The sequence below is a fragment of the Penicillium robsamsonii genome (assembly GCF_028829455.1).
Source record: "Penicillium robsamsonii strain IBT 29466 chromosome Unknown utg000003l_segment0_segment0, whole genome shotgun sequence".
In the NCBI taxonomy this organism is placed as follows: domain Eukaryota; kingdom Fungi; phylum Ascomycota; class Eurotiomycetes; order Eurotiales; family Aspergillaceae; genus Penicillium; species Penicillium robsamsonii.
The window spans coordinates 5,441,563-5,459,375 of NW_026643221.1; the positions used below are offsets into that span (position 1 = coordinate 5,441,563).

Here is a 17,813-nt window from a genome sequence, read left to right on the forward strand (position 1 = left end):
ACACTCTCTGAACCACCCCCTTCTCTCTCCATTCCCCCGTATTGACCGCTGATCATGGATGGAATTCCATGGGACCAGGTCAAGGCCGGGGATCTGGATGCCTTGCAGGTCGTTCTCCTCTCGAGTTCGACCTCGCGCAGGCTCCGGGCCCTGCAAGAACTCCGCGACAAGAATGGTAGCGTGATGATTCATGGCCTTGTAACAAGCAGATACACTAACTATTCATTCTATAGGGTCTGAACTATCCCCAGAAACCCATCACGATATACTAGAGTTGCTTTTCCGTACCTATCCTCTCTATGTCGATCGATCCTCCCGACAGGCGGTTCAACATTGCCTCCGCTCTCTCCTCCGCGGGCCCAATGCGACCGAAGAATTAAAATTCCTTACGCAAAAATTGCAAATTGAGGCATCTAGACCAGGTCTGGCTTCCTCGTTTGCATTTGTTTTGTTGGAATGGTGCTGTATTTTGTTGCAGCAGGCTAGCGAGGACCAGAACATACCGTTGGCCACTGTGCTAGACCTGATTGCGGTTAATGCCAAGGCGCTGGAAAATTGTCTTTCCCACAATCCCAAGCCTGCAGTAAAGCACTCAGCCCTCCGAGTAACAAGACGTGCTTTGCGCGCCGTATTTTCGTCTGAGGCATGGGGTGCTGATGCAGTGCGGCAGTCTGTTAGCCGACTGACTACAGACTCTACCGCAACGTACAAGAATGCGCCTCTTCTCGGTGTCGTTTGTGGAGTCTGTGCACGGCTAGCAGACAAGACTTCAATCCTCGAAGAGTCGAAGAAAGAGATTTTGGCCTTCTACGTCAAGGAGGTCGTGAGCTCAAAATCTGTTGTGCCTGCACATGTCGCCAACGGCATGTCTGACTTCTTTACTTCCTTCGTGGCATATGAAGATATCGCCACCGAATTGGTACCTCCCATGGAAAAGTCCATGCTACGAGCACCGGAGGTGGTTCTCGGAGGCGTGATTCCCCCTTTCTGTGCCTCTTTGCCGGAAGAAATTGATCTCTCGGAACTGGTGCATACACGCCTTTGCAAGCATCTTTTAACTAGCATGAAGTCAAATAATCCAGCAATCCGTCAAGGGGCATCTGATTCTTTTACATCCTTGCTCTCTCGATGCAGAACCGACCCCTTGGTCTTGAAGATCACGAGTGAAATTATGGGTCCTCTGAAAACCCAGAAGATTACTACTGCTGAGCACCGTTTGGCTTACGCGCAGGCTATTGGGGCTATTTCACTTTCGGCGGATGTCTCAAAAGAGATTGTTCAAGGATTCTGCCCCGTCTTCTCACGGGAGTCGAATGAAGCTGCTTTGGAAGAGGAGATCAAATCCTTCAGCAAACACCTTACATATCTCGTTCAATTCAAGCTCAAGGTTAGCGATGATGTTGTCAGCACTATCGTTAAGGGTGTATCCGATAAGCGAATTCCGTTTCGAAAGATCTGGCAAGCAAGTGTGGGAGAAGTCCTATGGAAATCCGATCTTGAAGATTTGAAATCCCCTGAAATTGAACCACTTGTCACCAAGTTCCTCGCTAAGATGAAGGATTTGTTTGGTGAGGTTGCTTCCAACCCGCTTCCTTCCGCCCAAAGCGGCGCTCTATCTTCGGCTTATCTCTTCCTGGCTCTGTTCCACCGAGTTTCTGATGTTCAAGGGTCTGCTAGGTCCGCTTGGGAGGAGAACGTAGCCCAATCGATGACATTCAGTCCCAAGCCTTCTTTCCTCCTCAACCCCAAGGCATACTCAAAGTTAAGTTCAAAGGAAGAGGTCCAGTGGTTTGTCAGGGCTCTAGCCGCTGTTACCTCCGGATCCAAGTTTGCTAGCTCTGAAGACGCATCCAAGACAGCTTGGGCTCAGGCCTTTATCTACGCAATTACTGCGCCTGCTATTCCCTCAAACATTCGCGAGAACTCCGCAGAAACCTTATCCCGAGTCTATCTGACGGATGTGTCCTCTTTTGGGCGCATCGTTTTCAATGCACTGTGGGCCTGGATCTTTTCATTCCGGACCGCGGAGAAGGAATCGGCAGCCTTTTCTGCTGGACCAGAGAGCGAACGCCTGCTTCATATGGTCTTGAAGGCTCTGTGCCCAACCAAGGCTGTCATAGAATCCTCTGGGGTTCCCTCTTCCGATCTGGAAGTTCTGCTTATTGAACTTCTGATTCTGGGTCGACCTGAGTTGATTCCGAACACCTCGTGGATTGATTTGTGTTTGAGGACTGGCACCGACCCTGGAAATCTTGTGCGCGCACACCCAGAGAAGTGTATTGAACAGTTGGTTCGCGTAAACGCAGACCCTGTGCAATCAGCGGTGCCGAATGTTAACCTCGCTGTCTGGAGCGCTGGGGCTGAATTGGCATTTGTTGCCCCCGATGCCATGATCCCGCGTTTGGTTGATCAGATTAAATATGATTTGGACGGCACTCGCCTATCCAAGTTCACTGCCACTGACGCCGCCATTTCACGCACCCCCGAAGGAACCGCTTTCGTGGATGTGCTCAGCAGCAAGTCGAAGCAGCCTGCCTTCAACAAGAGCACCAAGGACTATGATACTTTGAAGTGGGAAGAAGAGCTCCGTGCGCAATTAGCCGAAAAGAAGGGTCAAAGCCAAAAGAAGCTTACGCCTGAGGAAAATTCCAAGGTCAAAGCCCAGCTTGCCAAGGAGGCCAAAATCCGTCATGAAGTTTTGGAAGAAGTCAAGCGGATCGAAAGAGGAGCGGGCCTTATCCAGGGCCTCGCAACGGGTCCCGCCAACGACGTCGAGGGATGGATCAACGCTGCCGTTAGTTCTTTACTATCGCTTGCTCAGGCTGGCGCCGGTCTATTTGTCGGTGATGTTGTCTCCCGGGCGTTCATCACTTGTGCCGACGAGGTGTCCGCCCGCCTCGGTCCTTTACGTTCTTTCGTCGGTATCGCAACACTGCGAGCCATCGGCAACACCAACCTCCCCTCCGATATGGAATTAGAGCCCCTCGGAGAACTTGTGACAAGAATCCTCTACCGACTGCGCTTTGCTTCTGAGCAGCGTCCTTTCGATGCCACGTCTCTCGCATATGTCCTTCCTCTTATCTCTCTGGTTTTGACCCAAAATGGCATTGAAGAAGCGAAGGGAGAAGAAGAAGGCACTCAAGTTCTCCTTGCTCTTGAGTTCCTGTCCTTCCACTCTGGCTCTTGTGAGTTTTTTTTTTATATACCATTACAAGACCAACTTCTAACACTCTTATGTAGTCACCGACGCCCGTCTTCCCCGCGTCGAGATTCTAGGTCAGCTTCTGTCCGCCATGCAAAGATACACCCAGCACTACAAGCTGGTCAAGGATACCTTGTTCGACTTCTGCCGGTGCATCTCGCCGAACATTAACAGCGAGGAGCTGGATACGCTTTTGCAGGGAACCATTGTCGCCGAGGCCTCCGTCCGAACAACTGTTCTTCAGGTCGTTGAGGCGGAGATCGATTTGACTGACCTCGATTTCTCGGAGCACATCTGGCTTGGCTGCCACGACATCGTGGAGGAGAATGCTGAGATTGCAGACACGATCTGGGAAGACAATGCGCTGGAGGTGGATGACACCTCGTTCAGCAAGATCATGAAATATTTGGACTCCAAGGACCACCAGCTTAGAGGCGCTGCTGCTCGCGCTTTGGCGCATGCCATTGAGTTTGATAAGAGCAAGTTTGCGGGCATTCTATCCGAACTGCAAAGCAAATATGTGGAAGAGATCAAACCCAAGGCACCAGAAAAGGATGCTTATGGAATGCCTAAGAAAATAGACAATGCAGACCACTGGGAAGCTCGCAGTGGTATTGCGCTAGCCTTCAATGCCATGACGAATGAATTCGATGGTGACGCGGCTGTCTCCTTTTTGCGGTTCTTGATTGAAAATGGTCCATTGCTCGATGGAAATTCCCGGGTCCGTGTTCAGATGACCGAGAGTGGTAAATCTATCATCATTTTGCGAGGAGAGTCAAAGGTTGAGGAGATGATGAAACTGCTCCAAACAACCCTGGAAACCTCGGATAAAGACACAAAAACCTCTGACTTGCTGAATGAGGCTGTCATCGTGTTATATGGATCTGTGGCGACACATCTCAAGCCAGATGATCCTCGCTTGCAGACTGTTATTAGTGAACTGCTCGTGGCCCTTGATACCCCTTCAGAGTCTGTGCAGCACGCTGTGTCCGAGTGTCTGCCACCGTTGATCAGATCGTCCGGTTCCAAGACGGCAGAATATGTAGAAAATCTACTCTACCGACTTTTCAATGCCCCCGACTATCCTCGTCAACGCGGTGCTGCGTACGGTCTTGCTGCAGTCGTGTGTGGAAGAGGTATCGCAACATTGCGGGAGTACCGAATCATGAGCCAGCTCAAGGAGGCCACTGAGAACAAAAGAGAAAAAGATCACCGACGGGGCGCTTTGTTGGCTTATGAGCTTTTCGCCCTGGTTCTGGGCCGAACCTTTGAGCCTTATGTGATCCACCTCGTACCCCAGCTTCTGGGAGGATTTGGTGACACCAGCATTAGCGTCCGTGATACTTGTCTGGAGGCTTCAAGGGCTTGCTTCCAGAACCTCAGCTCTTACGGTGTCAAGGAGATTCTCCCCACCCTGCTCGATGGCTTGGATGATACGCAATGGCGTAGTCAGAAGGGTGCTTGCGACCTGCTTGGAGCCATGGCCTACCTGGACCCGCAGCAGCTTGCAGCCAGTTTGCCTGATATCATTCCGCCTTTGACGGTTGTGCTCAATGACACCCACAAGGAAGTCCGTAGCGCAGCGAACCGCAGTCTTCAGCGCTTCGGCGAGGTTATCAGCAACCCTGAAGTGAAGAGCTTGGTTGGCGTGCTTCTGAAGGCTTTGAGTGATCCAACGAAGCACACAGATGAGGCGTTGGATTCCTTGATCAAGGTCTCCTTCGCGCACTACCTCGACGCCCCCTCCCTGGCCCTTGTTGTGCGCATTCTCGAGCGTGGTCTTAGTGACCGATCTAACACCAAGCGCAAGTCGGCACAGATTATTGGCAGTTTGGCTCATCTCACAGAGCGCAAGGATCTCATTGCGCACCTGCCTATTCTTGTGGCCGGTCTTAACTTGGCCATTGTTGATCCAGTTCCCACAACCCGTGCTACTGCCTCCAAGGCCCTTGGTTCACTCATCGAGAAACTTGGAGAGGACGCTCTGCCAGACCTCATTCCCAACCTCATGGCTACCCTCAAATCCGATACTGGAGCCGGTGACAGACTTGGATCTGCTCAAGCCCTTTCGGAGGTTCTTGCAGGCCTTGGTACGACCAGACTCGAGGAGACACTGCCAACTATTCTCCAGAACGTTTCCAGCGCCAAGCCTGCTGTTCGTGAAGGCTTCATGACCCTCTTCATCTTCTTGCCTGCTTGCTTCGGTAACAGCTTCGCCAACTACCTCAGCAAGATCATCCCCCCTATTCTTGCTGGTCTGGCTGATGATATTGAGTCTATTCGCGAGACTGCTCTCCGGGCCGGGCGTCTGCTTGTCAAGAACTTCGCCCACAAGGCCATTGATCTCTTGCTTCCCGAGTTGGAGCGTGGTCTTGCGGACGACAGCTACCGCATCCGTTTGAGTTCCGTCGAGCTTGTCGGTGATCTCCTCTTCAGTCTTACTGGTATCTCTGGCAAGAACGAGGGAGATGAAGAAGAGGAGGAAGCCACTCAAGCTGGCCAATCCTTGTTGGAGGTTCTCGGAGCCGAGCGCAGAGACAAGGTACTTTCGGCTCTGTACATCTGTCGCTGCGATACCTCAGGCCAGGTCAAGAGTGCGGCCCTGGGTGTCTGGAAGGCTCTTGTCGCCTCCCCCAGGACGCTCAAGGAGATGGTTCCTACGCTGTCTCAACTCATTATTCGCCGCCTCGGGTCCTCCAACATGGAGCAGAAGGTCATTGCCAGCAACGCTCTTGGAGACCTTATCAAGAAGGCTGGAGAGTCTGTTCTCAACACCTTGCTGCCCTTGCTTCAAGATGGTCTTCAGACTTCGCCCGATGTGGAAGTCAAGCAAGGTATCTGTATTGCCCTCCGTGAGCTTATCAATGCCGCTTCCCCCGATGCGCTGGAGGACTTTGAGGATATTGTCATCGCCACCGTGCGTGTGGCTCTGGTCGACAACGACGATGATGTGCGAGAAGCTGCTGCTGAGGCCTTCGATTCGTTACAGCAGATCATGGGCAAACGGGTCGTGGACCAGGTCCTGCCTTACCTCCTTCACTTGTTGAGAGACGAGGATAATGCCGAGCAGGCGTTGTCGGCTCTGTTGACGCTTCTCACGGAGCAGACTCGCGCCAATATTATCCTTCCCAACCTCATTCCTACGTTGCTCACCCCGCCAATTACTGCTTTCAACGCCAGAGCCCTGGCATCTCTGGCTGAAGTTGCTGGCTCTGCCATGACAAGGAGACTGCCAACTATCCTTAACTCCCTCATGGATGGCATCATCGAGACTACCGACGAGGAGCTTCGAACAGAGCTCAGCACTGCCTTCGACACCGTCTTGGTGTCTGTAGACGAGTACGATGGCCTGAGTGTCGGCATGAATGTGATGGTCTCTCTTGTCAAGCACGACGATCACCGTCGTCGTGCTGCTGCGGCCCTCCATCTGACCAAGTTCTTCGCGGAAGCCGACCTCGACTTCTCGAGGTACTACCAGGACTTGATCCGCGCCTTGCTGATTTCATTCGATGACCCAGATAAGGATGTCGTCAAGGCGGCATGGACCGCCCTCACTGGTCTCATGTCTCACATGCGTAAGGAAGAGATGGAGAGCTTGGCTATTCCCACCCGCCAGATTCTGCGCCAGGTTGGTGTGGCTGGCGCAGACCTACCCGGCTTCAGTCTGCCCAAGGGCATCATGGCTATCTTGCCGATCTTCTTGCAAGGTCTTCTCAACGGTACTACCGATCAGCGTACCCAGTCGGCTCTTGCGATGTCGGATATCATTGACCGGACTCGTGCCGAGTCATTGAAGCCTTTCGTGACTCAGATCACCGGTCCGCTTATTCGTGTTGTGTCAGAACGTTCAGTCGATATCAAGTGTAAGTCATGCAAAGCCAAGGCTTATGTGGTATCTGTTTACTGATTAATTTTTCCAGGCGCTATCTTCTATACTCTTAACAAGCTGCTGGAGAAGATCCCGTTGGCTGTCAAGCCGTTCCTGCCCCAGCTCCAGCGTACATTCGCCCGTGGTCTGGCCGATACCACAAGCGAGACTCTGCGCAACCGGGCTGCCAAGGGTCTTGGTATTTTGATTACGCTGACCCCCAGAGTTGATCCTCTTATTGCTGGTAAGTCTCGGAAAGTTTTATACATGAAACGTAGCCCATCGCTAACTTTGATATTTAAGAACTTATTGCTGGATCGAAGACCTCCGACATTGGCGTGAAGAACGCGATGATGAAGGCTCTACAGGAGGTGGTTGGTAAGGCCGGTGCCAACATGAGCGAGGCATCCCGGCAAGCGATCCTTGCTCTGATTGATGATGATGCTAGCGACCAGACTGGTAAGATCGTTATCAACGATTCCTGTGTTTTGCAGCTTTCTAACATCCTCACAGATTCCGTTGCCATTACCAACGCTCGTCTGCTCGCTGCTCTTGTGAAGGTCCTCCCTACCGCAAACTCGGTTCCTCTTATCAAGTATGCATATTCGTCGTGGTTTGATTTTGCTGGATGCTAACATATTTCCTCGTAGGAACCGTATTCTTGCTGGCTCCCTTTCTCATGCAGCGATCCTCGGACTCAATGCTCTTTTGGCTGAATGCGCCGAGGTTCTGACAGAACAATTCTCTGTGGAGCTGCCCACCGTCATCTGCCAAGGTCTTGCAAACAAGGATGTAAGTTGAAAGCTAAACCACCCATTACTGCTCGAAACTAACTCGGAAACAGCCCTTCATCTCCGATAACAGCGCTCTTGCTGCAGGCAAATACCTTTTGTCCAATGATGGCGACCATTCTTTCGAGTCAAGCAAGACTATCTTTGAGGCGTTGGCATCTGCCATCCAGGTCGGCAACCCGGTCGACACCCGGCGGTTGAGCTTGGTAGCCATCCGGACTGTCAGTCGTCTTCACCCCGAGCTGGCCCGTCCTCATCTGGCTCTGCTCGCACCACCCATCTTCGCTAGTGTCCGTGATCTGGTGATTCCTGTCAAGCTGGCAGCTGAAGCAGCATTCTTGTCTATCTTCTCCGTGGTCGAGTCTGACAGCGAGGTGTTTGACAAGTATATGGCCGGTCCGGGTGCATCTCTCCCACCAGGCCCCAAGCGCAGCATGTCTGATTACTTCAAGCGCATTGCTGTTCGTTTGGCTAACCAGGCGCGTGAGCGTCGGGAGGCTGAAGGTGGTGTGGGTGGCTTGGGATTGTCGAATGATGAGCTAGATGATGAGAAGGAATTGTGGAGCATTGGCAAGGTTGATCTCGGAGAGGCCTTTGGCGATGAGTGATGATTTTGTTTGCGCATCCAAGGAGCATCTAGATGCTTATAGATATACCCTTGGGTTTTATTTGTTTAGTCGTACAAAAGTATTGCATATGTTTGTGTATATTGTGTATTACATCGTTTTATATAAATAGGCAGCCATCTACGAGGACTGCTTTATACTGTAGATCACCTTTTCCTAAATGGGAATATCAGATCATGTGACACTGCTTGTCTTTGACGTCACGTGATGGTGTTCGTATTTGGTCGTCTACAACGAAAGCCATGACAAACAGCTAAAGAGGAAAAAAGAACTAAAATTAAATTGCAATTCTCTTAATCTCCCAGCATCTTTATCCTAGCATTTCCCAGTGTAAGTACTCTTGGCTTCTTCCCCGGACTGCAAGATCTTCAAGTTCCATCGTCTCGATTCGGACTAGCGCTAGGGCATACACCCTGGAGCGCTCCGCCTGTTGTGGAAGGAGCACTCGCTTAGCCCTCGGCTGACCTAATGTGGCCCGCAGTGCCCTCTCAAACTCTCACCGTCGGGATTTCTCAGTGCCACGAACATCATCCGCCAACGACCGTCGATACGCCGACATCAAGATGTGAGTTCATCTCCAAGCTGCTATTGAACTTCTCGAATGCACTCCCGTGTGCTGTGGAAATTCATGCCCAACACCCAACTCGTGGACCCGATATTTTTCGTTATAGTGGAGGAACAACTTGGTGATGTGTGTGCCATGATGCTGACCGGGTCTTTCACCACAGGGTCAACCTTACCACCCAGAAGCGCCTCGCCGCCTCCGTGGTCGGCTGCGGCAAGCGCAAGATTTGGCTCGACCCCAATGAGATGAACGAGATCTCCAACGCCAACTCTCGCCAGACCGTCCGCAAGCTCGTCGCTGATGGCCTCATCATCCGCAAGCCCGTCACCATGCACTCCCGTGCCAGCGCCCGTGAGCTCAACGAGGCTCGCCGCAACGGCCGTCACCGTGGTCTCGGAAAGCGCAAGGGTACCAAGGATGCCCGTATGCCCAGGTATGCACACCAACTTTTTGTCTCCGTCCGGCCTGTCTCGGACTCGCTCGATGAAATTGGACCTCGGGGCACAGTTGCTGATCTCGTTTTCCTCTGTTTAGCCAGGTCCTCTGGATGCGCCGCATGCGTGTTCTCCGTCGTCTGCTCGTCCGCTACCGCGCCGCCGGCAAGATCGATAAGCACCTTTACCACGAGCTCTACCACCTGAGCAAGGGTAACACCTTCAAGCACAAGCGTGCCCTCGTTGAGCACGTAAGTTACAACCCGAATCAACCCCACGGATAACGATCGAATATGGAACATAGACCCATGAAACCCCCATGAAATACGCAAATCAGAAAACACCCAGGCTAACTCGTTCTCTCTTTTCACCACTACAGATCCAGAAGGCCAAGGCTGAGCGCGCGCGCGACCGTGTCCTCAAGGAGGAGATGGACGCTAAGCGTGCCAAGAACAAGGCTCTCCGTGAGCGCCGGTTGGAGCGCAAGGAGGCTAAGCACAACGCTCTGATCAGCGAAGAGTAAATCTGATACAAAAATTCAATTACCCTTCCGTTGTTTGACGCTTTTCTTGCAATTCGGCGGTCCGGAGGTTGGAAACGGTTAACTTCTGGGTTGGATTCGGGATTCGAGGCTGTTCCCGATATCGAACTCAGGTCGGCCTTCGGCGTCTTCCTATTAGTCTAGATTCTGTTACGACTTTCTCTCCTTCCCTTGTTTTCTCTGATAGCATGGGGTTCGTGGCCTTGTTGGATCTTTCGGAAAATATGGGGTATGGGAAATAGGAAGATGCGATGATGATGTGATACTCAAGCTATTCTTGTTAAAATGTAACGAGAAAGCAAAAGGAAATCTTTTTTTACTTCACCAAAAAACACAACAAAAACCGCACTCTTGTTCCCGGTCCATATCTTCTGCCCTTGGTATAAACCTGATGTGGGGAAGCATATTTCTTCCCTCTATAAGCCCATCATAACCCCGGTATCCTATTATTAGTGGTCTTGCTCATAGATTCCCTCTGGGTTTTCCGGCTCATGGTGACCAGGTCTACGTCACTGACCAGTCTTGGAGTTTCATGGATGTCTGTATTTCGTACTCTTATGCAGACTTTATCTCAATTATTCCTACAATGCTTGTCTCCTTGGCAACTACAGCCTGAATCAAAGACCTTCAATGTAATTTATGGGTCTTGTGGCTACGCCACTGCTATTCTGGGGATTTGATCTAAAATGGCCTACCCACTCACTTCTAGACTTAACAGACCCTCAACCCACAATATTGGCATAGATATGAGAAGAAGGCTTGGTTTTCTTAACCTCGTTTGGAATATGTGCCAGATAATTAAGTCAAACATTAAAGGTCTAACTGGATTTGTGCCGAATGACATTCCCGCTGAATATATATCTTTATCACACAACCCCATAATCTCCCAAGTATAAAACCTTACTAACAGCCAAATATCAGCGTAGAACAAAAGCACAGCATATATCGATAGCCTTGGAGTAGCGCTAGCGTTCAAATACATCTAAAACATATTAATAACCCCAAATAGACAACAATTATATCTCGAGAGTGGTGTCATCCGAACTTTGCAAATGCAGGATTAGACGCGTGTCTCAGGTCATATATTATACACAATAATGGAATGGAAATGAGAGCATGGTGAAAATATGTCAATATATTTTGACAATAGAGATGAAATTTGAGTCCCTCCTCTCTTTAAATCGTACATATCAATATAACCCCAATGAACATCCCAGACCTTAACACCAGACTCAAGATAAGATGTAAATGCACCCAAGAGGAACCCTAGTGAATGCGAAAAAAAAAAGAAAAAGAAAACATGCAGGCATAGCATTCGTAAAATCTTGTCATCATAAACCAAAGTAAAGCCAGAAAAAGCAAGGGGATCAGCATAAGCGTATAATATATGCAGGAAGCAAAGCCCAAACCAAAAGAAAACCACGAAGAAAAGTAAAAAAAAACATAAAAAGGAGTTCGCAATCTAAAACTTGACACCCCATGTAGTCGGGATCGAAGGAACAGAAGACCGACGGTGGTGAGCATTTTGCGGAGGCTCAAGGTCAAGATCGAAGGGGTCACTACGCATGCTATCACGCATCATAGGCGTATCCAAATATCCATGCGGTACAGCGAGAGTATCCGCGCCGTCGCGCTCGCAGTCCCAGTACCCCTGCCCACCTCGCCCGGCGCCCCGGGAAGAAGTGGAGTAGATCGAGACCGAGCGAGATGGGGCTGAGACCTGGATGACTGCGGACGGCGGGTCCGCGAAGGGATCCTGTGTTCTCCCCTCGCCGCGCAGGTACATACTGTCCAGGGATAGATCTGGATTCGAGGGCTGCTGTTGCAGCGGGATGACCGGGAGTGTGGGTGATCGCAGGCCGATGTTTCCTGGGATTGAGGGGTAGGAGTGGTAGCGGTGGTGATGATGGTGGCTGATTGATGAGCTCGTTGAGTCACCTCGTATTAGTTTCTGCCTGATGTCTAGCCGCTCTGTTGCTAGTTTTCGTCGTCGGCGACGCATATAGAGTGCGCAGGCTAGTAGGGCGAAGATCGTGATTGCTGACCCTCCGATGATGCTCCCAACTACCGTTCCAGTTTTGGAGGGGCTGGAATGATCGGCTTGGGATGTTTCTGAAGAGGCTACGCTCGTGGCGGTTCCGACAAATGGTGGGATTGAAGGTGTGTTCGATGGTGTGGTGCTCGAGCTGGCCGAGATACTGGAGCTCATGGAGCCAATGGTTGTCTCCGACAAGACAGACAGTGTCGATGAAAGAGATATACTCGAGCCAGTTAATGGAACCGGTGGATTCCACGTGTTGCTAGGAGCATCGGAATACCAGAGATCGGTGGATTCCGAAGTTGCCGAAATAGGAAAGTCCCCCGTTGGGCTTGATAGAACCGAGGTTGTTGGGACTAGAGTCGAAGCTGGAGGTGCCAGAATATCTGTTGCTATAGAGCTAGAAGTCGATATTATAGTGTCCTGCTTAGTTGTCGACAACCTAGTCGTCGTCAGAGTTACGGTCACGGGTGTTGGGTTCAGCGTTGACGACAAGAAGTCAAGTACAGTGGTTGTGGTGCTGGAATCAGGCCCGGAATCAGATATCGTATAGACCCATGTGGGATATATAGTCTCTGTTTCAATTGACGTGATTGTCACCAGATTCAAGGGTTCAGAGGGTAAGTGTGTGGACGTCCGGATGAAGTTGAGCAGTGCAGAGGGAGTATCAATGGCGGTAAAGGCACTCGACATCTCGCCGCGAGCCCGCAGACAGCACGGTTAAAAGACAGATCTGGTGATATTTTCCGATTGCGTCGATGAATGGAACATGGGGGCGACGTAAAAGAATGGATCCCTTTGTACGAGTGCCGGAGAAAGCACAAAGCGACAAAGCAACCGACAAAGCCGCAGGCTTATCAATTTGGCTCTGATGGTTCATCCAAGCCCCCCTCTGTTTCTTGCTTTGTTTCTTGAAGCCCCGAGACAACCACGAACATAATCCCGTGGCCAGGCTAGGATTCCATACAGTTCCCGATTCACCTTCGTAGCCTAAAAAGTGTATCACGTCAGATATGAAGAGGTCGGAGGGTTATATAAAGAGAAATTTTTTAATTTTTTTTCTCTCACAGAATTGGACAGGGGATTTTGTCATTAGTCTGTAACCTGGCGCTTCTTCTAATGGGTGGAAGCAACTCCCCCTCCTGTGACAGATGAACGGCGCTTAGCCATCGGCCCAATAAGAGACTCAGGCGGTCCACGGATGGACGATCATCTCCAGAGAATATGGGAATTTCCATATTGTGATACTCTGACCACGAACCTTTCTGCACGCGCCCTCGTCATTATCGTTCCTTGAGGATTCGAGGGAGTGTATCATGTATCAGGGAATCAGGGACGAAACAGGGCAGTTTCGGGTTTGGAAATTTTAATTTGAACTGGTCCAACCTTGACTCCTTGAAGTTTCATATTTTGCCTATTTTAGCTGTTGTTATCCTCGGCATTGAGGAACAGCAATGCCTCTTTTAGCAGAGTCATGTGACTCTTATATAAGTCCACATTCATATAACCAACATCCATGATATTAGAGAATGAAAAAAAAAAAATCCAAAACGCGGAAGATGTTATGCTAGAATAAAGTACGAGATCCTAGGTTATACACGAAAAAGTCGGGTTGCACATTTTAAGCCGTTTTTACGGCCGATATTTCAAGAAATAGTTATAAAAGAGAATTCACATCCAAGTAAATATCTGAGACGACATCTAGACTACCCAAAAGACTACCCAAAAGAAGGCCGCACAAGCCAACTATCGTAATTCATAAGTAGAGAGTGAGCTAGCTTTACAGCCAGCATTCCCCATTCCTCTATCTCTTGGCTCTTGACCCAAATCCCACGAATATCACAGATCATAGGTGCAAGGTCATAGGACATATCAAAGTACATAGGTAACAGTTTATGTCTAAGACACAGGACAGATGTTCCCGAAATTCCCCACCAGCAAAAGTCCCCTTTCAACCATCTTCTTTCATCTCTCTTCTTCTCACTTTGGGAGTTTCTTTGACTTCGACTCTGTTTATTGTTACTATTTATTTACCTACTCGGTGATTCTGCCGTTCTGCCTTTCCGTCTTCCCCCTTCCCATGTGACCTTAGGGAACTAGAACTTTGCGATAATCGTGCATTTGCATTTGCATATTTAGAAATGTTTGGCTGGGGTTCTGGGCTGGGTAAGCAAATTCTTCCTTTAATCCTTTGGTTACCCCTCGATGTTTTCCCCCCTCCCCCGCCATACCCCTGTGGCGTTGAAATGTCAAGTTCACCTGATTGGGGCCGCGCGTGCACCCTAATACTCCTATATCCGACTGTGACCTGGAATGGACAATCACATAGTATCAAACTAACACTTTGTAGCCTTGCCCTCCGCCACTTCAGAGCCGGAGAAGGAACGCAGACCCCCCGCTGACCCGACACCCCTCGATTTCCCCGTCTACAACCTATCCAAGGTCCTCGAGAATGAGTCGGAATCAAGACTTATGGAGATGTCCGAGCTTCTGGCCGACATCAAACGCCCACAGGACATCTGTATGGAGCGCTTCAAGCCGTTGAACCTGCAATTGGACACGGACGTCGAAGTCGCCAACATGATCCCTGAAGACCACTCGCACCCCCTTGCACCCTTACCATGGGAAGATACCTCTGAACCGACGGAAGACAACCCCCGACCGTTGATGGACAACGGAGCCCCATATCCATCGAAGGAACGATACGAAGTCCTGGAAAAAGAGCTGGCGTTGGATAATGACGACGCTTTCCGCGAGGTGGCTCGATTGCCGCCGCGTGAGGGCCACAGCCGGGTTCGTATAACGCAGTCGAGGAAGTTCTGGACGGGATTGGAGCGCATGGCTCAATACTGGGATACTAGCCTAGACAATTACTACGAGCGCCCGGCAACCCCCGAGCCGACCCCATCCGAGAGGGAGCGGGCAGAGTTTGACACAATGCAGGTGGATGCCGAGGATTCCAAGAGCAGATACTCTCCGACAGATGGTTCAATGGACCTGGATGAAGCACAGACAGGCGCGCCTTCGAGCAATAACACTGTTGGCGGTGAGAAGCAACCCTCTGTCCCTGTGTACACGGGCCGCCGAATTGGCAACGGAGCCGAGATGCCTGATGAAATGCGTGACGAGACAATCCGATCCTTCGTGGAGATGGTCGCATGGCCATTCGGATGCCAGGTCACGGCCCCCACACTCCCACCACGGTTGACCACCAAGAACCTCCTGTTCCCCGTTCGGCAAACATTCCAGTCCTCACGGTCCCCGCGAGATCGCCAGGTTGCGCGGAGCGGCATGCTCGAAGGCCCCGTTCTCATCTCGCAGTGTCGACCCGAGACTTCTTTCCGCACTGCGGACAATATCCCCGGGACCGGGATTGGCGAGGTAAGTGATTTATTCCGCGAAGTGGGCGGCATGCTTCTCGCGGCGCAAGAGCGTGCTCGCGAAGGCGCAGTGGAGAAGCGACCCGGCGAAGGCAAATGGTGGACCATGGAGCCTCGCTTCGGAGGCGCCCCCAACGACGGGATCCTGGATGATCTCATTAACAAGGGACACGGGATGTCCCTGCCAGACTCGATGATGGAAGAGATCAAGCCATCTGCCCAGGAGGCGGATAGCACTTCCAAGCGCAAGTTTGAGCATCCGTTTGTCTCGTCTCTCTCCCGGAAACCGAGTGCTATGCGCAGACTTACTAGCAGTGAAAAGTGGAAGATCCTGCAGCCTGGACCTAGTCTTTGGGATAAGCGCATGAGCTATTTGCAGATAGGCAAGGTCCAGGAGAGTCCGTTTGACGATGTATGCATACCCTGCCTTGTTTATTGAGCCTGAGTGTACACTTTACGGCCAGATAGAGCTAACCCCCAATCTCTTGCAGATTTACATGATCTCGTCTATCAACCACCACATCTCAATCCTCCACCTCCGCGTCCACCGGCGGTATTTGGACATTCTCACCAACGGCAACAGCACCTTTCCGGCAACCGAAGGTGAGCCGTGGCATGTGCTGAAGCTGCAGAGGACTAGATGGTTCGACCTGCTCGATGCCAACGACCGCATAGAAGCGCTGAAGGGTGTGTGGCAACTGTTCCACCACCAGCTAAGACAGACACATCGCGAAGGCGATGTCCCAGTCCCGACAGAATTACCTTTAGATTGTCCATTATAGAGCATGTATGATGGTGTCCGCGGTGACGTGCTTTTGACTCTGATCTCAATGGGCCTTTCTCAAGCGAATACATCTTGTACATACGGTGCAGCAATCTTCGTTGTTTTCTCGTTTGCTGTGCCAACCCTCACCTTGTCCTTTTATCCATACCCATCTCCAATGACAGACTACATTGACTATTTACAATCTTGAATATACTGGCATCTGACAGGCTCTTTCCAATGGATACTACGTGCTATTTTCTTTTGAAGGTAATCAGAGGTCTTACGGTGGTGTTCTTTGACATGCCACGCAATGGCCCATAGATTTATTGACAGGTTTTTGTAAACAACTTGGTTTGATATAATGCATACTGGCGAGTCCATCGAGCTGGTCACCCACCAGTCGAGAGAATCCAATTGTCATCATGAACCATCTATACATGATCTTAAAGTATTTACATCAGATACCTTCTGCTCCTTCAATGAATCTCCCGTTATTTACTATGGTAACTACCACCTATATTGTACATACCGACATACTCCGTAGTAATCCACCATCTGAGATTCCACCTCGTTCTCACCCTTAGTACTTTTGCCAAAGTGACGACCCTTTCACTCCTCATTCTAAACAAAACCACCAATCCTCCCTCGTCTTCCATGAAACAACAAAACCAACGCCCCGGACATATTCGGTGTTGAACCCCATGACCTCACATAATCATCATCAAATCTCGCAATACACCACCAAAAATGAAAGAAGACAAAAATCCGATAGCGGTCCAGACCAGGAAAAATCGACGAAAATGTGATATATCAACATGATAGCCCCCCTAAGTCTGCTTCGGTCTCTGTATGGCGTAGATGGTGGGAGAGTGGAGCAGGACTAATTGGCTAAGGGGCGCTGAGGCCCTTTGTGGTGTTATTTCCCGATTCCCGATTTTCCGTTCTAGGTATACAGAGTAGGAATATGTATTATACGGAGTACACATCTACTTCATAGGCGAATGTCTTCCATGTGACTCTAATATGTATCAGGAAATATAAAGATCTCTTTCCATATCGGAGACTTTCTAAGTTCTTGGCTGTCTGAGCGGGTGCAACGTATGATTGCAATACAGAAGACTAATTTCCGAACTATATACTAACAATACAAAGGTACTTCTACTAACGGAGTAGGAGTTTCTTATGGGGCACGTTGCAGAAGTCCGGGCTTGACAGATCCGACTTTCCCTCCCGTAACTTTCCAGGTTACGGGGTTCGCTTATTGCGATAGGACTGGACGGTGTATACGGAGTATACGGAGTACAATATATGTACTCCGTACATGTACTCTGTACTCCGTGCATGGCTGTGAGCTGGCTGATTGCGGTGAGAGTAGCATATGGCAATGGATCTTCATTTAGCTTTTTTCTATATTGTACATAGAGTTTGACAGGTCTTTGGTGAGATAGGAGCTGGTTGGATGTCTTGAAAAGAAGGAAACATCACAGAAGAAGCAAGAATATGCAGAGGGATTTAGCTGTCGATGGGGGTTGATTTGATGCTAGTTTCGGTGTACATGTGTTTCGATAAGTATATTCAACGAATTTCCAGATGGGAGGTTAT

The 17,813-nt window shown here is 50.2% G+C and overlaps 3 protein-coding genes across 3 annotated transcripts; 2 read left to right on the top strand and 1 right to left on the bottom strand.

Annotated features, from left to right (window-relative positions):
- Window positions 1–3: 3 nt before the first annotated feature.
- Window positions 4–10,363, top strand: N7447_006813 (putative translational activator). Its single transcript, XM_057231075.1, has 12 exons — window positions 4–175; window positions 234–3,185; window positions 3,241–7,065; window positions 7,123–7,314; window positions 7,374–7,529; window positions 7,584–7,665; window positions 7,721–7,862; window positions 7,915–8,465; window positions 8,969–9,052; window positions 9,216–9,485; window positions 9,587–9,737; window positions 9,866–10,363. The coding sequence occupies exons 1-12, from the start codon at window positions 55–57 to the stop codon at window positions 10,007–10,009; spliced, it is 8,670 nt and encodes a 2,889-aa protein (XP_057086165.1). The 5' UTR covers window positions 4–54; the 3' UTR covers window positions 10,010–10,363.
- Window positions 10,364–11,489: 1,126 nt separating this feature from the next.
- On the bottom strand, window positions 11,490–12,758 carry N7447_006814 (uncharacterized protein; the record flags this gene model as incomplete). The annotated part of the gene is made up of 1 exon (XM_057231076.1): window positions 11,490–12,758. One exon carries the CDS (start codon window positions 12,756–12,758, stop codon window positions 11,490–11,492), a length of 1,269 nt encoding a protein of 422 aa, XP_057086166.1.
- Window positions 12,759–14,206: 1,448 nt separating this feature from the next.
- On the top strand, window positions 14,207–16,227 carry N7447_006815 (uncharacterized protein; the record flags this gene model as incomplete). The annotated part of the gene is made up of 3 exons (XM_057231077.1): window positions 14,207–14,231; window positions 14,416–15,857; window positions 15,937–16,227. 3 exons carry the CDS (start codon window positions 14,207–14,209, stop codon window positions 16,225–16,227), a joined length of 1,758 nt encoding a protein of 585 aa, XP_057086167.1.
- Window positions 16,228–17,813: the final 1,586 nt, after the last annotated feature.

Excerpts from the sequence above, each read along its gene's own strand:
- N7447_006813 (XM_057231075.1), top strand. The coding sequence starts at position 55 with ATGGATGGAATTCCATGGGACCAGGTCAAGGCCGGGGATCTGGATGCC. Across the intron at positions 7,863-7,914 it reads AAGGTCTTGCAAACAAGGAT|CCCTTCATCTCCGATAACAG; the intron begins GTAAGTTGAAAG and ends ACTCGGAAACAG. Across the intron at positions 9,738-9,865 it reads AGCGTGCCCTCGTTGAGCAC|ATCCAGAAGGCCAAGGCTGA; the intron begins GTAAGTTACAAC and ends TCACCACTACAG.